Source organism: Exophiala spinifera, assembly GCF_000836115.1.
Source record: "Exophiala spinifera strain CBS 89968 unplaced genomic scaffold supercont1.1, whole genome shotgun sequence".
Taxonomy (NCBI): domain Eukaryota; kingdom Fungi; phylum Ascomycota; class Eurotiomycetes; order Chaetothyriales; family Herpotrichiellaceae; genus Exophiala; species Exophiala spinifera.
The window spans coordinates 5,455,857-5,469,219 of NW_015622513.1; the positions used below are offsets into that span (position 1 = coordinate 5,455,857).

The 13,363-nt window shown below is 52.7% G+C and overlaps 3 protein-coding genes across 3 annotated transcripts; 2 read left to right on the forward strand and 1 right to left on the reverse strand.

Moving 5' to 3' along the window:
- Positions 1–161: 161 nt before the first annotated feature.
- Positions 162–3,641, forward strand: PV08_01994 (uncharacterized protein; the record flags this gene model as incomplete). Its single annotated transcript, XM_016376354.1, has 1 exon — positions 162–3,641. One exon carries the CDS (start codon positions 162–164, stop codon positions 3,639–3,641), a length of 3,480 nt encoding a protein of 1,159 aa, XP_016241630.1.
- Positions 3,642–5,902: 2,261 nt separating this feature from the next.
- PV08_01995 (uncharacterized protein) lies at positions 5,903–7,799 on the forward strand (the record flags this gene model as incomplete). Its single annotated transcript, XM_016376355.1, has 3 exons — positions 5,903–5,947; positions 6,009–6,244; positions 6,323–7,799. The coding sequence occupies 3 exons, from the start codon at positions 5,903–5,905 to the stop codon at positions 7,797–7,799; spliced, it is 1,758 nt and encodes a 585-aa protein (XP_016241631.1).
- A 1,177-nt stretch (positions 7,800–8,976) lies between these two features.
- PV08_01996 (protein LDB19) lies at positions 8,977–10,695 on the reverse strand (the record flags this gene model as incomplete). Its single annotated transcript, XM_016376356.1, has 1 exon — positions 8,977–10,695. The coding sequence occupies one exon, from the start codon at positions 10,693–10,695 to the stop codon at positions 8,977–8,979; it is 1,719 nt and encodes a 572-aa protein (XP_016241632.1).
- Positions 10,696–13,363: the final 2,668 nt, after the last annotated feature.

The window sequence follows — 13,363 nt, forward strand, 5'->3', positions numbered from 1 at the left end:
TGGAGATGGCATAAAAATGTTTGGGAACAAATCTGGACAATCAATTAAAGTGCTGGTCACGTGCAAGCGCGCCTCGTTCTCTTCGCGTCTGTTCGCGTTTGGTGCCCAAAGGCTCGATTTACAATCCTCCTAACATTTACACCAACCAGCCGTTCGCACCCATGGACGTCGAGGTGAGGCCTCGGAAGAGAAGACGCTTCTTCGTCGATGATAATGAAGAGGCTATTGAGCAAGACTCAGCCTCGTCCTCGGTGAACGCCTCCAGCAGACCAACCTCCGCCACTCCTTCTCATGGCCTCGACCAGCCGTCAAGTCAAACAGACGCTGCGGACCTACAGACCCCAAACGAACATTCAAAGTCCGTCACTTTTGACGCAGACACCTTCCGTGCGTTTATTGGCGAAAATGTCAGTCAAGATGTTGTGGACCAAGTGCAGACTGCGGCACACGGAGACCTGGAGCGAGCCATCAACATGTACTTCGACGGCTCTTGGAAGACTGGTCCCGATGGCAGTAACTCCTCCAAAAGACCAAAGGGGGTTGCAGGTTGGCTCAGCGCGTCCAACACGGCACCGGAGACGTCGCCGAGTAGGAACGAGGTCATACCCCGCGAATCGACCTCACAAACGGCACTGCTGCGTTCAATGCCAAAAGAACGATACGTCGGCTCATTTGGAGTTGCGGCATGGATGACCAAAAGCGGTACAAATCTATTAGGCCACGGCGAAGCTGTCCGAATAGATCGAACTAAGCTCGCTCCAAAAACTAAAGTTGGCAGAGGTGGCAAGTTAGTGCCCCTGGTTGGGCGAAATCAAAAGGTGGATGTGGTGACTAGGTTCACCAATGCCAAAGGCGAGGAATTGGGTCGCTTACCCGAAGAGACTGCTTCTTGGGTGTCGTCTTTGATAGACCAGAAAGTATGTTGGTTTGAAGGAACTTGTGTATATGCTCCCGACCGTGTCCGCATCAATGACACCGTCTATCTCCAACTACGTGCCTATCTACTCAAATCCGCTTTCGAAGCAAGTGCTTTTGTGGCACCGAAGGATGACAATCGAGCGACAGGCTTTTTCGAAGAGAAAGAAAGTGGCGAGGAGAGGGATCTTCGTTTGAGACAGGTAGGCCTGGTCAAACTTTTCGAAGAGGTCAACTTGATTCCCACTACAACAAATGAAACCACGGCTAGGCACAAAAAGCAAGGTTTGCTGAGAGCTGCAGAAATGGCAGAGCAGTATGAGAAGGACAAGACCTCAAAAGGCAAAACATCAAACCCCAATTCCGAAGACGAGGAAGAAGGCGAAGAATTGGAGGAAGACCAACTGGATGCCCTCTATCAGAAAGCACAATCATTCGACTTCAACACGCCTGAGGCTGAGCCTGCCTCGACCTTTGCGCTTGAGCTGCGAAAGTACCAGAAACAAGCTCTGTACTGGATGCTCAGAAAAGAACGAGATGAGAAATCATCCAAACAACAATCGATGCATCCTCTGTGGGAAGAGTACACTTGGCCAACGAAAGATGCGGATGACAAGCCAGTTGCACAAGTTGAGGGCCAGGATAAATTTTACGTCAACCTGTATTCTGGCGAGATCAGCCTTGAATTTCCCGTACAAGAGCAAAACTGTCTCGGGGGTATTTTAGCAGATGAGATGGGACTCGGAAAGACCATCGAGATCTATAGTCTCATTCATTCCAACCGATCAGAAGAAGACATCCAAGCCAATGACAAAGCTCTCACATCAGTCAACCACCTACCACGTCTACCACAGTCGTCAAGTGTGGTGGAACCGGCACCCTGCACTACACTGGTGGTGGCACCAATGTCGTTGCTTGCTCAATGGGAGAGTGAGGCAGTTAAGTGTTCAAGGCCAGGCACCCTGAAGACCATGTTATACTACGGCAGCGAGAAATCGGTCAATCTCCAAACTCTTTGTTCTGCTGCTAATGCAAACTCAGCACCAAATGTTATCATTACCAGTTATGGTACAGTCTTGTCCGAGTTTGGTCAGATCACGACCTCTGGAGGTGACCGCGGGTCTCATGGAGGCTTGTTCTCTGTCGCTTTCCATCGAGTGATTCTAGATGAAGCTCATACTATCAAAAATAGGCAAGCAAAGACTTCCAAGGCCTGCTACGAGCTGAAGGCGAAGCACCGATGGGTCTTGACTGGAACTCCTATTGTCAACCGCCTAGAAGATTTGTTCAGTTTGGTGAGGTTCCTCAAGGTCGAGCCATGGAGCAATTTCTCCTTCTGGAAGACCTTCATCACTGTGCCCTTCGAGTCGAAGGATATTGCGAGGGCGCTCAACGTTGTCCAAACAGTTCTAGAGCCCCTAGTGCTCCGTCGGACTAAGGATATGAAGACGCCAGAAGGAGAAGCACTAGTACCTCTGCCTCCGAAAACGATCACGGTGGAAGAGGTGGAGCTGTCTAAGACCGAGCGAGAAGTCTACGACCTGATTTTCACTCGGGCAAAACGTGCCTTCAACGAATCACTACACGCAGGCACCTTGCTCAAGTCGTATACCACCATCTTCGCCCAAATCCTGCGTCTTCGCCAGTCGTGTTGCCATCCCGTATTGACGAGGAACAAGGATATCGTTGCAGACGAAGAGGATGCAGCTGTAGCTGCTGCGGCGGATGTCAATGGCTTCGCTGATGATATGGACCTCCAGGATCTCATCGATCGCTTCACCAACGACACGGATTCGGCAGAGAAGGAAAACAAGGACCCGATCACAACGTTCACGACAAACGCTCTCAAGCAGATCCAGGATGAGTCCAGTGGCGAATGCCCCTTGTGCTACGAAGAACCAATGATCAACCCAGCAGTCACAACTTGTTGGCATAGTGCTTGTAAAGATTGCCTCGAGAAATATATCACCCATCAGACCGAAAGAGGAGAGTCTCCTCGTTGCTTTTCCTGCCGCGAAAACATCAACCCGCGTGACGTATTTGAAGTGGTCAAATACGACAACAGCCAGTCCGAATCAAAGGATTTCGAAGGCGATCTGTACTCAGCGGACGATGCTGCTGCTTCCAAGCCATCAAGGATCTCTTTACGGAGGCTGCATCCTTACTCACCGACGGCCTCGACGTCGGCAAAGATTGCGGCCTTGTTAAGCCACTTGTCCAAACAGCCAAAAGGGACAAAGTCAGTGGTCTTTTCGCAGTTCACCTCATTTCTTGATCTCATTGCTCCACAACTTTCCAAGCATGGATTTGAACATCTCCGGTTCGATGGGACAATGTCTCAGAAGATCCGTGCCCAGGTGATCCGATCGTTCAACGCCGAGAACGCATCGGACCCGAAAGCTCCTCGAGTTCTTCTCTTGTCGCTGCGTGCAGGTGGTGTAGGCTTGAACTTGACTGCCGCAAGTCGCTGTTACATGATGGATCCCTGGTGGAGTTTCGCGGTCGAGGCACAAGCTATAGACCGCGTGCACAGAATGGGCCAGACGCAGAAAGTGGAAGTTGTAAGATTCGTCACCAGAGAAAGTATTGAAGGCAGGATGTTGCGTGTTCAAGAGAGGAAAATGGCCGTTGCGGGCTCACTAGGCGTCGGGCAATCCGGTGCAGGCCAAAGCGAAGAAGAACGGAAGAAGAGACGTATTGAGGAGCTTGAGATGCTCTTGGGCTGAGACGGTTGACATCAAGTGTGTCCTGCTCATGCCGTCTATAATATGCACGATATGCTTCAGCGTGTACCTTACAGTATGGGCCTGGCAGATACAAGGTAGAATCCTACCTTATATAATAATGCCATTACTTGCTTGAACCCGTCCATGTAATCACCTCAATTTCAACAGAATCCAAGAGTAAGCGAGAAGAAACGGTTCCAACCATAAGAAAGAACAAACGATCCAGCGATAGACATTAGGAACATCGAACGGTCAAGAAGTGACTACAACCAAACCTCTAGTCCTGTTGACGGGCCCCCAATGGCTTTGCGGAGGCCCATGTCCTTGATTTGATCTCTTGTTGAAGAACAACTGACCCGTAGGTGGGAGCGTCCAGGCTCTATCCAAAAGCCCAGCTTTCTCGAGAATAGATACCCACAAGCTTGTGCTGAGGGAGGCCTGACCTTCGTTGCCGTGCCGGACATTCAAGCACCAGGGACCGTAGCTGAAGGAGTCGACTTTATATGCTACGCGAAGTTACTTGGGACCTGGTCATCTTGTGTCCGTCGTATCACGAAGTTTTACAAGGACAACGGTGTGAAGGGGTTGAACGCGAATTTGCAGTACCTAATCACAAGGTTTTGAGAGGTCAGGCTCCCGGACTTCAAGCCCCGAGGCCGCAACGCCGGGGTTAGGGGTCTGGGTAGTCGTGAGAGACGTACCAGAGGCGCATTTAAGTGCCCTGGGATTGCAGAGGGGATTGTAGAGGGGCGTCAGTGAGCGGTTTCTCTTGTGTGGAGGAGTGAATCAGGTCGAGGACGGGCTGGAGGGCGACAGGTGAGAAGGGCCTGGGCGAGGAAGGGGCTCATTGCGATACGAGGCAACATTTTGGGCTGGATAGAACCCAAGCCGAAGACCTGTTGAGGTTGAAAATTCACCCCTTTTTCAGAAGACGGGTTTAAGGATAGCTGGGAGGAGGTCAAGCGCTTGGTGCCTGGTTTGATCGAACACAATGAGTGAATGCATTGAGGCGCGACCAGTCCGGACGTCTGCTCAGGCCTGTTAGGGGAAAAGGTGTGACCGTCTTTGACACGGACCAGTCAGATGTGTTCGAAGATTGCCTGGAAGGGGTTGGTGAGAATATGCATGCATTGTTTGTCATCGCGGGTGGTGGCACGGCTCGCGCTTTGATGCCAGAAACGGTCAAAACTGGAACAATATCATAGACATGCCCATGGTAATCAACAATGTCGGAATGGTCCCCCAAGATGATGAAGACGTTGGGGGACTTGTTTGACACCATACGGTTGCAATGCGCACTCGTAGTACCCAGTAGCAGTTGTAGATGAAATGGCTGAAGGATTAAGCTCGGAGGAGCCGCCAAGGAAGAACTATATTCCGCCGGATCACGTGCGTATCATTTTGGTCCGGGCGTAGTCAACCGCCGCGCTCCACTTTGAAACCCCGTCATGATCGTAGACCTCACACAGCAACCGTCATCGTAATCATTTATTCTTTTCGACACCGCTCTCGGGAACAGCTCGCCTTGACAGAAAACCGGGTTTTTTTTTTTGGATAACCGCAAGAAATGCCATTCGCAGAAGGCACCGGACGTTTCTTTTGAGGACTTTGGTCCAGCGTCCAATGAAGTCCGGTGAAGCCGATTAGGACGTGATGATGTACGCGAGGCTCAAAAAAGAACTGGACCAGCGACTGGACCAGCGACAGGATCAGCCGGGTCCATGAGTAAGAATCGTGCGTTTGACCCGTACATGGGCCAAGACACATCGACCTGCATCCTCCTATACCCAATGCATGGCTTTTATGTGCTCGCCGTTTCGGCAAATGGTTTTGCTTTGATATCTTTGCAAAACACTACTCCGGATGATAGTACCCGGAAAGTGCGTCATCGAGGACTTATTAGATCAAATCCGACACGACCAGACGAGGGGAAAGGCCAGGAATGCCCATGCTCGTATCTGTCAATGATCCGGGTAGCCTCATGCACGAACGAGCATTCTGTGGAAGCTTTTCCTTGATGTACCCCATCACTGGTCGATGCCTTCACCAGCTACAACGCCGGACCCATATTTCACCGTCACTCGTTGTTTTACCGGATGTTCGTGTCCCTCGTTTATCTACCTAATGTTTCCCCTCCAGAGGTACTCGTGCTTCCTTCGTTTCTCCCTGTCCACGGTCACCATTTGTTTCCCCCAAGTCAATTCTCTTGCCGACCTTTTTATTGTCTGTGTGCCTGGAATACCGGCTATCCATACGTCAAGATGCACAACGACGTGAGAATGAGAGAAATCTCTCACCATCTCCAGGTACGTATTCCCTACACGGGCTTTACGTTACATGCTGTAGCTAACGTTCTCAATCGAACAGCCGTCGGACGAATGGAAGGTTGAACAAGGCTTCGCTGGTGCAGAGCTGCCTCTTCTCGACGTAACTGTGCCGCCAGAGCAGCGCTTCAAACAGCTTCATGCTATGTCCAAGGGCCAGACGGTCGTCCCGGTCCAAGACAGCGAGGATGAAGAAGACGCCGCCAAGGCCGACGACATTGCAGCAGAGGACTTCGACCCGAATGTGATATTCGCCGAGGAACGTCCAGGTTGGCGTGGGTAAGTGGTCTCTGGATCACCTTCGGTGGTGGATCCATCCCGAAGTCCATTGTAAACGTTTTTGCTGAGGAATGTTAGTTATGTTGAATGGGAAGAGTATCCGGAGAAGAAAGCCAAAGCCCACAAGATTCTGATCAACAATAACTTTCCTCCGCCGCCGGAATTCCAACTGGGACCCATTCCCGACACCAATCCCGTCCTTGAAGGTGTGCGGTGGAAGATGTGGCACAAGGCGATCGGCGGCCCGTTGACCTCGGTTCCCGAAGAGTCGTGGCTCCGCGTGATCCAGGAGAAGCACCCTGACATGCTCCACCTGCTCCAGTTCCCGTACAACGGCGAGCCGCCCAAGCGTCTCGTCACGGCAAAGCCTGTCACCCCGACGCCGCTGCATTTCATCCGGAACCACGGTGGCATCCCCGACATCGACGCGGACAAGTGGGAGCTCAAGCTGGACGGACTGGTCAAGCACCCGCGGACCTTCACCCTGGCGGACCTGCAGAACGAGGAAGTGTTCCCGCGCATGGAGAAGCTCGTGACGATCCAGTGCAGCGGCACGCGGCGCATCGAGCAGATCCAGGAGTACGCGGGCGAGGGCGACGAGATGATCAACGCGCCGTGGGCCGAGGGGGCGATCGGCACGGCGCGGTACGTGGGCGTCAGTCTGAAAAAGCTCATCAAGCAGTGCGGCGGCATGGCCGAGGGCGGCAAGCACCTCGAGTTCTACGGGGCGGACACGTACTTCAAGCAGAACGAGGTCATGAACTACCTCGTCAGCGTGCCGTGGAGCAAGGTCAAGGCCAACGAGGTCATGGTGGTGTGGGAGATGAACGGCGAGCCGCTTCCCAGGATCCACGGGTACCCGGTCCGGCTCGTGGTCATGGGCTACATCGGCGCGCGCAGCGTCAAGTGGGTGTACCGCGTCAAGGCGCTGGCGCAGCCGACGCGGGCGCCGGTCCAGAGCAAGGAGTACCTGTACTTCAACCAGCAGGTCGGCAAGCACAACCAGCTGCCGACCATGGGCATCCAGATCCAGGAGATGCCCGTGAGCTCGGCCATCATGTCGCCGTGGACCAAGCAGGTCGTGGTGCACGAGGGCCGCATCGAGGTCAAGGGCTGGGCCTACAGCGGCGGCGGCCGCTGGCCCGAGCGCGTCGAGGTCTCGGCCGACGGCGGCTTCAGCTGGTACGCCGTGCCCAACGACCGCCTGAGCCCCAAGCACAAGTTCGCCTGGCGCACCTGGGAGATCGACCTGCCCTGCGACGTCGAGGGCTGGATCGAGATCGTCGTGCGCTGCTGGGACAACAGCATCAACACCCAGCCGCTCTACGTGCGCAACGCCTGGAACTGGGGCCTGCACGTCACGAGCAGCTGCCACCGCGTCAAGGTCTACAGCGTCAACAAGTCGAAGGAGCAGACCAGACGGCGGCTCGAAGAGTTTGCCCAGCACGGAGAGTCGTTTGTGCCCCTGACCCGTCCCACCGATTTCCCCACCATCACCTCGGAAGAGTACGAAGAGTTTTGGGCAAAGAATGAGCCTAGGGATGTGGATGAGTAGTAAAACGTCAGTAGCACAGCTGTTGGCTGATGATTGCCGAACGAGACGACGACCTGGGATATGATGGTCGAATGCTAATGATGACTTGAAGAATACACACGCACACACACACACACACACACACACATAACTAGCTATTATATCACACAAACTTCTAGATTTCAAGTGCTTGATACTCGTTATGAACTAACCATACTTGACCTCACGTGGGAATAGAAACAAAATGATGTAAGGTGAATCCAGTACTCAAGTCAGTCAATTAGCCAGTCAGTAAGGGATTGTCCAAGACCCATTGATGAGTGAAAGAGTAATTATTGTACCAACACCATTATTTGCAGTGTAGTGTAGTAGTCGCCGCTCGTATTGAATCATCGCTCTGCTTATTTACAGCATCGGCTACTGTCTGTTCAACTACTTCAAGCAAGTTGTGGAAATTGGATCTTCAAGACACATACCAAGTGCAAGTTTGATGATTGATTGATTGATTCTGTTATATACAGTACGTCTCCAAACCGAGGAACCCCCGTCAGATAGACGAGAGGGCTCAACTCACTCGTTAAGAAAAGTAAAGAGAGAAGGGAGAGGAGAAATAGAGTAACAGAGGTACTCGTAAGAATCCATCTCATGATCTCGGTCGTCCCCTCTTTTTTGGCTCATCCATTTCACCTCATGAAGAGCTTGCCCAGAAGAACAACAATATTTTCCAATTCCATGATAAAACCTGTGTACTCAAAACTCGACCCAATAGGGGAGGCATCAAACAACAATAAACCCCCCAACACTAGCCCCAGAATAGAGAGAAAAGAAAAGAAAATTGCGCCGCTCGAGCCCCAATGCTCAATGCTCCAGTTGCCCAAGAATGCCTGCTGCAATACTTTGAGGGTATCATTCCTTTTTCATTCGAGTTTTGAACAAGACAGTACCGCCTCCCCAGCCCCACGTTACAACCCTAGCTGATAAAGAAGGGACGAGAGGGAAGCCAAAAAAGGCATGTTTGAAAATAAAAAGAACATCGTCTCTCGTGTCGTGAGTCGTAAAGTGCGATTAGTGAAGATAAGTGTGTGAAAAGGTGCAAATGTGCCAAAATGTAAGGTAAGTCATCACTCGTATCATACATATGCTTGTGACGGGCTGGATTTTAGCTTCCGAGATTCCAATTTTCGATGTTCAACAATCTTCAAGTTTGGACAGAAGAGGCCGCCCCCTGGGCGGTATCCTCGACGGGACCACTCTGGGCATTACTCGATTCGTCTGGGTTTCGTAGTGCATACTGAGGAGGTTCAGTGCTGAGTTCGTCATTTGTAAAGCCGCCGTAGTGTCTTGTTGAAGTCGAGGGCCCTTCACCGGAATCCGTCCTACGGTTACTGATGCGAGGACGCATGGGGAGACCGGAACTGGAAGGTCGAGAGGTCGAACCTTCGCTACCCATGGTTTCGAGGTCCTCGTACTCGAGCGCGGGTCCGTTATAGTCTTCGATGATGGCTCCCCCCCAGGCTCCGTCGTTCTTGTCAGCGCTTCCATATCCAGGGGGGCTCTCGGGAACATCTTCGTAGACAGGAGGCATCTCCTCGTCCCAACTAATGCCCATACCTGCTCGTTCTGTGACGATGAGAGCAAATTGCATCCTAAGCACGCGTGCAGCGCCGGTGGGAGTGATCAGTTGGCTGTTCTTGCCGGGAACAAATTCCTCCGCCACAATCAGCTCAATGACAAGGTTGTGTTTGACTTCGATTCCGGCAGGAGACTCGACATCGCAGACGGCTTTGAATTTGGAGTTGCTAGCGAGTGACGCTTCGAACTCTGCGTTGATCTCTCCGCCGATTGTGTCGAAATCACTCTTCCAGCCAGTCTTCATTTCGTCGGTGCCCAGAATCCTGGTCTCGGTATGCAGGATGGACTTTCCTTCGCTGACCTTGTGAGCGTGCTTCGCGCACGGGGTCGAGATGATCTTGCTGTGCTCCTCGATCCTCCACGACAGTTTCCTCAGGCGCCATCGAGTTGAGGTGTCGCCTTTCTTCTCGACAACACCGCTCAACGACATGGAGACCGGGAACGTGCCGATGGGATGAACGATGGGCGGCAGTTGTACGCGACCGGTGAGGTTGGTCGGGGGGAAAATTCGGATGCTGGATTTGTCGGGACCAGGTTGAACAGCTCGCTGGACGGTCAAGGGGTGGTTGTAGGAGATTTTCTCGCCGTTGGAGGTGACAGCTGTGGCATGGAGAGAGTACTGTATCGAACCCAGTGGCGCGTTTGTTGTTGCAGGAAGGTGGCCGGGGAACAGGAAAGAATAAGGGAACTGGTTGTCTCGGTCCTTGTAGAAGGTCTTTGGTTCAGACAGGAAAGTCCAGGTCTTGAGTTCGTCGACTTTCTCGCTGCATTCTTTGCAGTCCTTCCCGACTGGCTTCTTGCTGGAGATGCGGGCAGTTAGGACCATGGTGAAGGAGTTCAAGCGCACCTCGCCCGTGGGGTCTTCGACTGAGAACTTGAGTCGCCCGGACAAAAGTGCTCCGGTCGAAGTACTGACAGCGCCATACAGCACCAAGGGAGGAGACTCAATGATCATGTCGAATCGACCGGGCTGATGAGCGGCAATCCGAGGCGACATTTGGGCCGCGCGGTCTTTGGATTTGCTAGAGTGCCGCATGTTGAGCGACAGGCGTTTTGGTTCTCTGGAATTGCGGTCTTTGGAGTCATCTCGCTTTTTGTCTTTTTTGTGTAGTAATGAATCCATGGAGAAGGATGGCCGTCTCTGGCTGACGTTGAGGGAGGGCTCTAGATGATTTGCGGTTAATTTGCGTTGCAGAGCGACAACAACGTCGTTGACGGTGGTGGCGGATTGACGAGGAGAAGTGGTCGCGGTACCTTGATGCACAGTGCGACGTGGACCTCGCATGATGGTTGTGGTGACGACGAAAACAGCCACCAGAAGGATTTATTGGCTGCGGGTTTGGGATGACGCGGGGCGCAGGCAGGCGAACAGTTGAGTTACTATTGTACTGTGGGTTCCGAGGAGAATTGATTTAGCGGGTTGACGCTTGGAGGCTTCGCTGTGCCGGAGGAGCCTGAGGGAGCCCGAGGGAGCCTAAAGGTGCCGAGAGGTGCCCAAAGCAGCCTAGGATAGTCCCAATGCGTCGGTCCAACCACAGGCGCTAATGGGCGGCTCGATGGGCCTCGTCGTACAGCAGTCGTACCGTCGGTGGCCACCTGATCGATCGAACTTCTCACCTGAGTCTGTGGATGGAGCAGCCCAGTGCCAATATCCGCGGGGTACAGGCGCCCAAGACTCGAGTGGTGGTGGCGTGCTGGCGTAGGTGAGTGAGTGAGGGAGGATCTTGAGATCGGGAGTGTGTGGTGGTGGTGGTGGCTGCAGCGCCTGTATCAAAGTCTCTTGGGGAGAGTTGTGGGAAGTCAAGGGCGATCCTGGGGAGTCAACCATAAGGAAATAAATTGTATAAGAATCACAACCACGGGGTCGTTGTTGGGCGCGTCTACCCTATGTATGTTTCAACGTGTTTCTTGCGTGATGGCTCTGACACGCACGGTGTGAATAATGGAAACTCGAGTTGGGCATGGTCAGGCGGAGTACGACGGACAAGAGTCTGGAAGATGCTGTACACAGTCACACAAACCACATCACCTCATCTCGATCCGGGATTAGACCACGACTACGGGGTCTGAACAAGTTCTATTGCGGCTCCTGGCGTCGCAGTCTTCCCAGTCATTACGAAATCATATGCGGCTGTCTCACCCGTTCGATCGAGGGCGTTTGTGAATCCGATTCACTTCAGCCCATCCCGCCCCCTGCACGGTGCTCACCATGTCGCAAACTCGCATTCCCTCCGCAGCGGTGGCGGTGCGGCCAGCAAGGATCCTGGGTCCGGAAAACATCAGCCAGCCCACACTCAGGATTGTTGGAGTAAACAGGCGCAAAGTCAAGTCACAGAGGCGAATTGAAGCACCATGCGGGCCGCGAGCCTCTTTACGCGTAGTTTCGCATGATGATGAACAGCTGACTTCTTTTTTTGTTTTGCATCAGCAGACTCTGCGCTCTGCACATGTCAATGAACTGACAGTGCGCTCAGGCCAATTGATTGTCTCTAGCAGCCCTACTACCCGTATCGAGCGTCGTAGCGTCGCCAGAACCATTAGCGGGCGACGAGCTTAGAGCCCCTGGCACCCAATGAAACCGCCCCAAGCATCCCTTTAGGGCCCTTAGGGCTCTTAGGGCGCTTCTAGCCTCACTAAATCCTTTTGACGCCTGCACCCCGCAAACTGCTGTTCTTTTTTTTCTCCAACGAACAATCGAGTTTTTTCCCTTGACATCAGCGATTTTCCTTTGCCCTTGTCGATCACGAGTCAGAGTCCCTGGGACATCAGGAACATCATCATCCAATCGATCGATCGATGCGTACGACTACTACGACTACAACAACAACAACCAGAAAATTCTAGGGTCTCGAATAGACTTTTTGCACACTGAGACCTTCAGAACCCGCAGGGTGACATGTCGACGACGCACAGATGATTGCGTTATTCTCGGTCTCTCAGATCTCGCCATGACCTTCTCTTCGCGTACACGGGAGCAGAGTGGGAGTGGGAGTGGGAGGAAGTCCCCGTAACCCATATGGATCTTAGCTAATAAGGTGGTGTTGTATTGTAACTCGGACTACTGTCCTTGTGGTCCTCAATAATCCCGCCTCGCACGCCCTGCAACAGAAAAACCCACCATCCGCGTCCTACTACTGTCTTGTCCTTCGAGTGTCGCGAGAAAATTTTCTCAAACGTGATACAAAGGCTACATGGCACTGGTCGGCCCGCAGGCGCCTCTGTAGCTGGAACTCCATCGACGCTTACTGTCATTACTCGATAATTACTCCAGAATATCCACACGCTCAAGAACTTCTTCTTCCTTCTGGCTTCGTGCGGCCCCAACATCACGAGAGCAAATTTTTTGACTTTTGCACTGGCCCAGGGGGTGAGAGTGACATGTTTTGATTTCTCCGGTTTGCGACAAGTCGCATCCCAAGAAATGATACTTTTGAGGACGCCGAGAGAGAGAGAGAGACACCCCCTGTGTGCCTGTCTATCGGTGTTCTCCGATCATATCATTTTCGTACAAGCCACAGATCTCATCATCAGAGTTATATATATTAGAGTCCCCGAAAAATCGTCCTTCGCGCCCGTTCGGCTGACCAATAACCCGCCGCTTTGCTCTCCCGCCAATGACTATGTAGTCGACTCGCTCTCTCGTCCCGCTCCCTGCTCCCCCGTTCCTCTCCTTCTGCCTCCTCGAGGAGGAGGAGGAGGAGGAGGAATTTGCCTTCCAATTCTCTTTCGACCGGTACACGGCAGTAACTTGCTCCTCCAGGCGGCTCTTAGGTAGGATGGCAGGAGCTAATATAGTCGAATGCATACAACAACTCAGATGGTGGCGGCGTTATGACCGTCCGAACCAAAGTACTCAGCGGCTATTGTGATTGCTCTCATGTTGTCTCGTAAGTTATGGTCGTATATTCTACAGTAACTAGTCCATGAACCTCATTCAGTCAGGACATCCACCC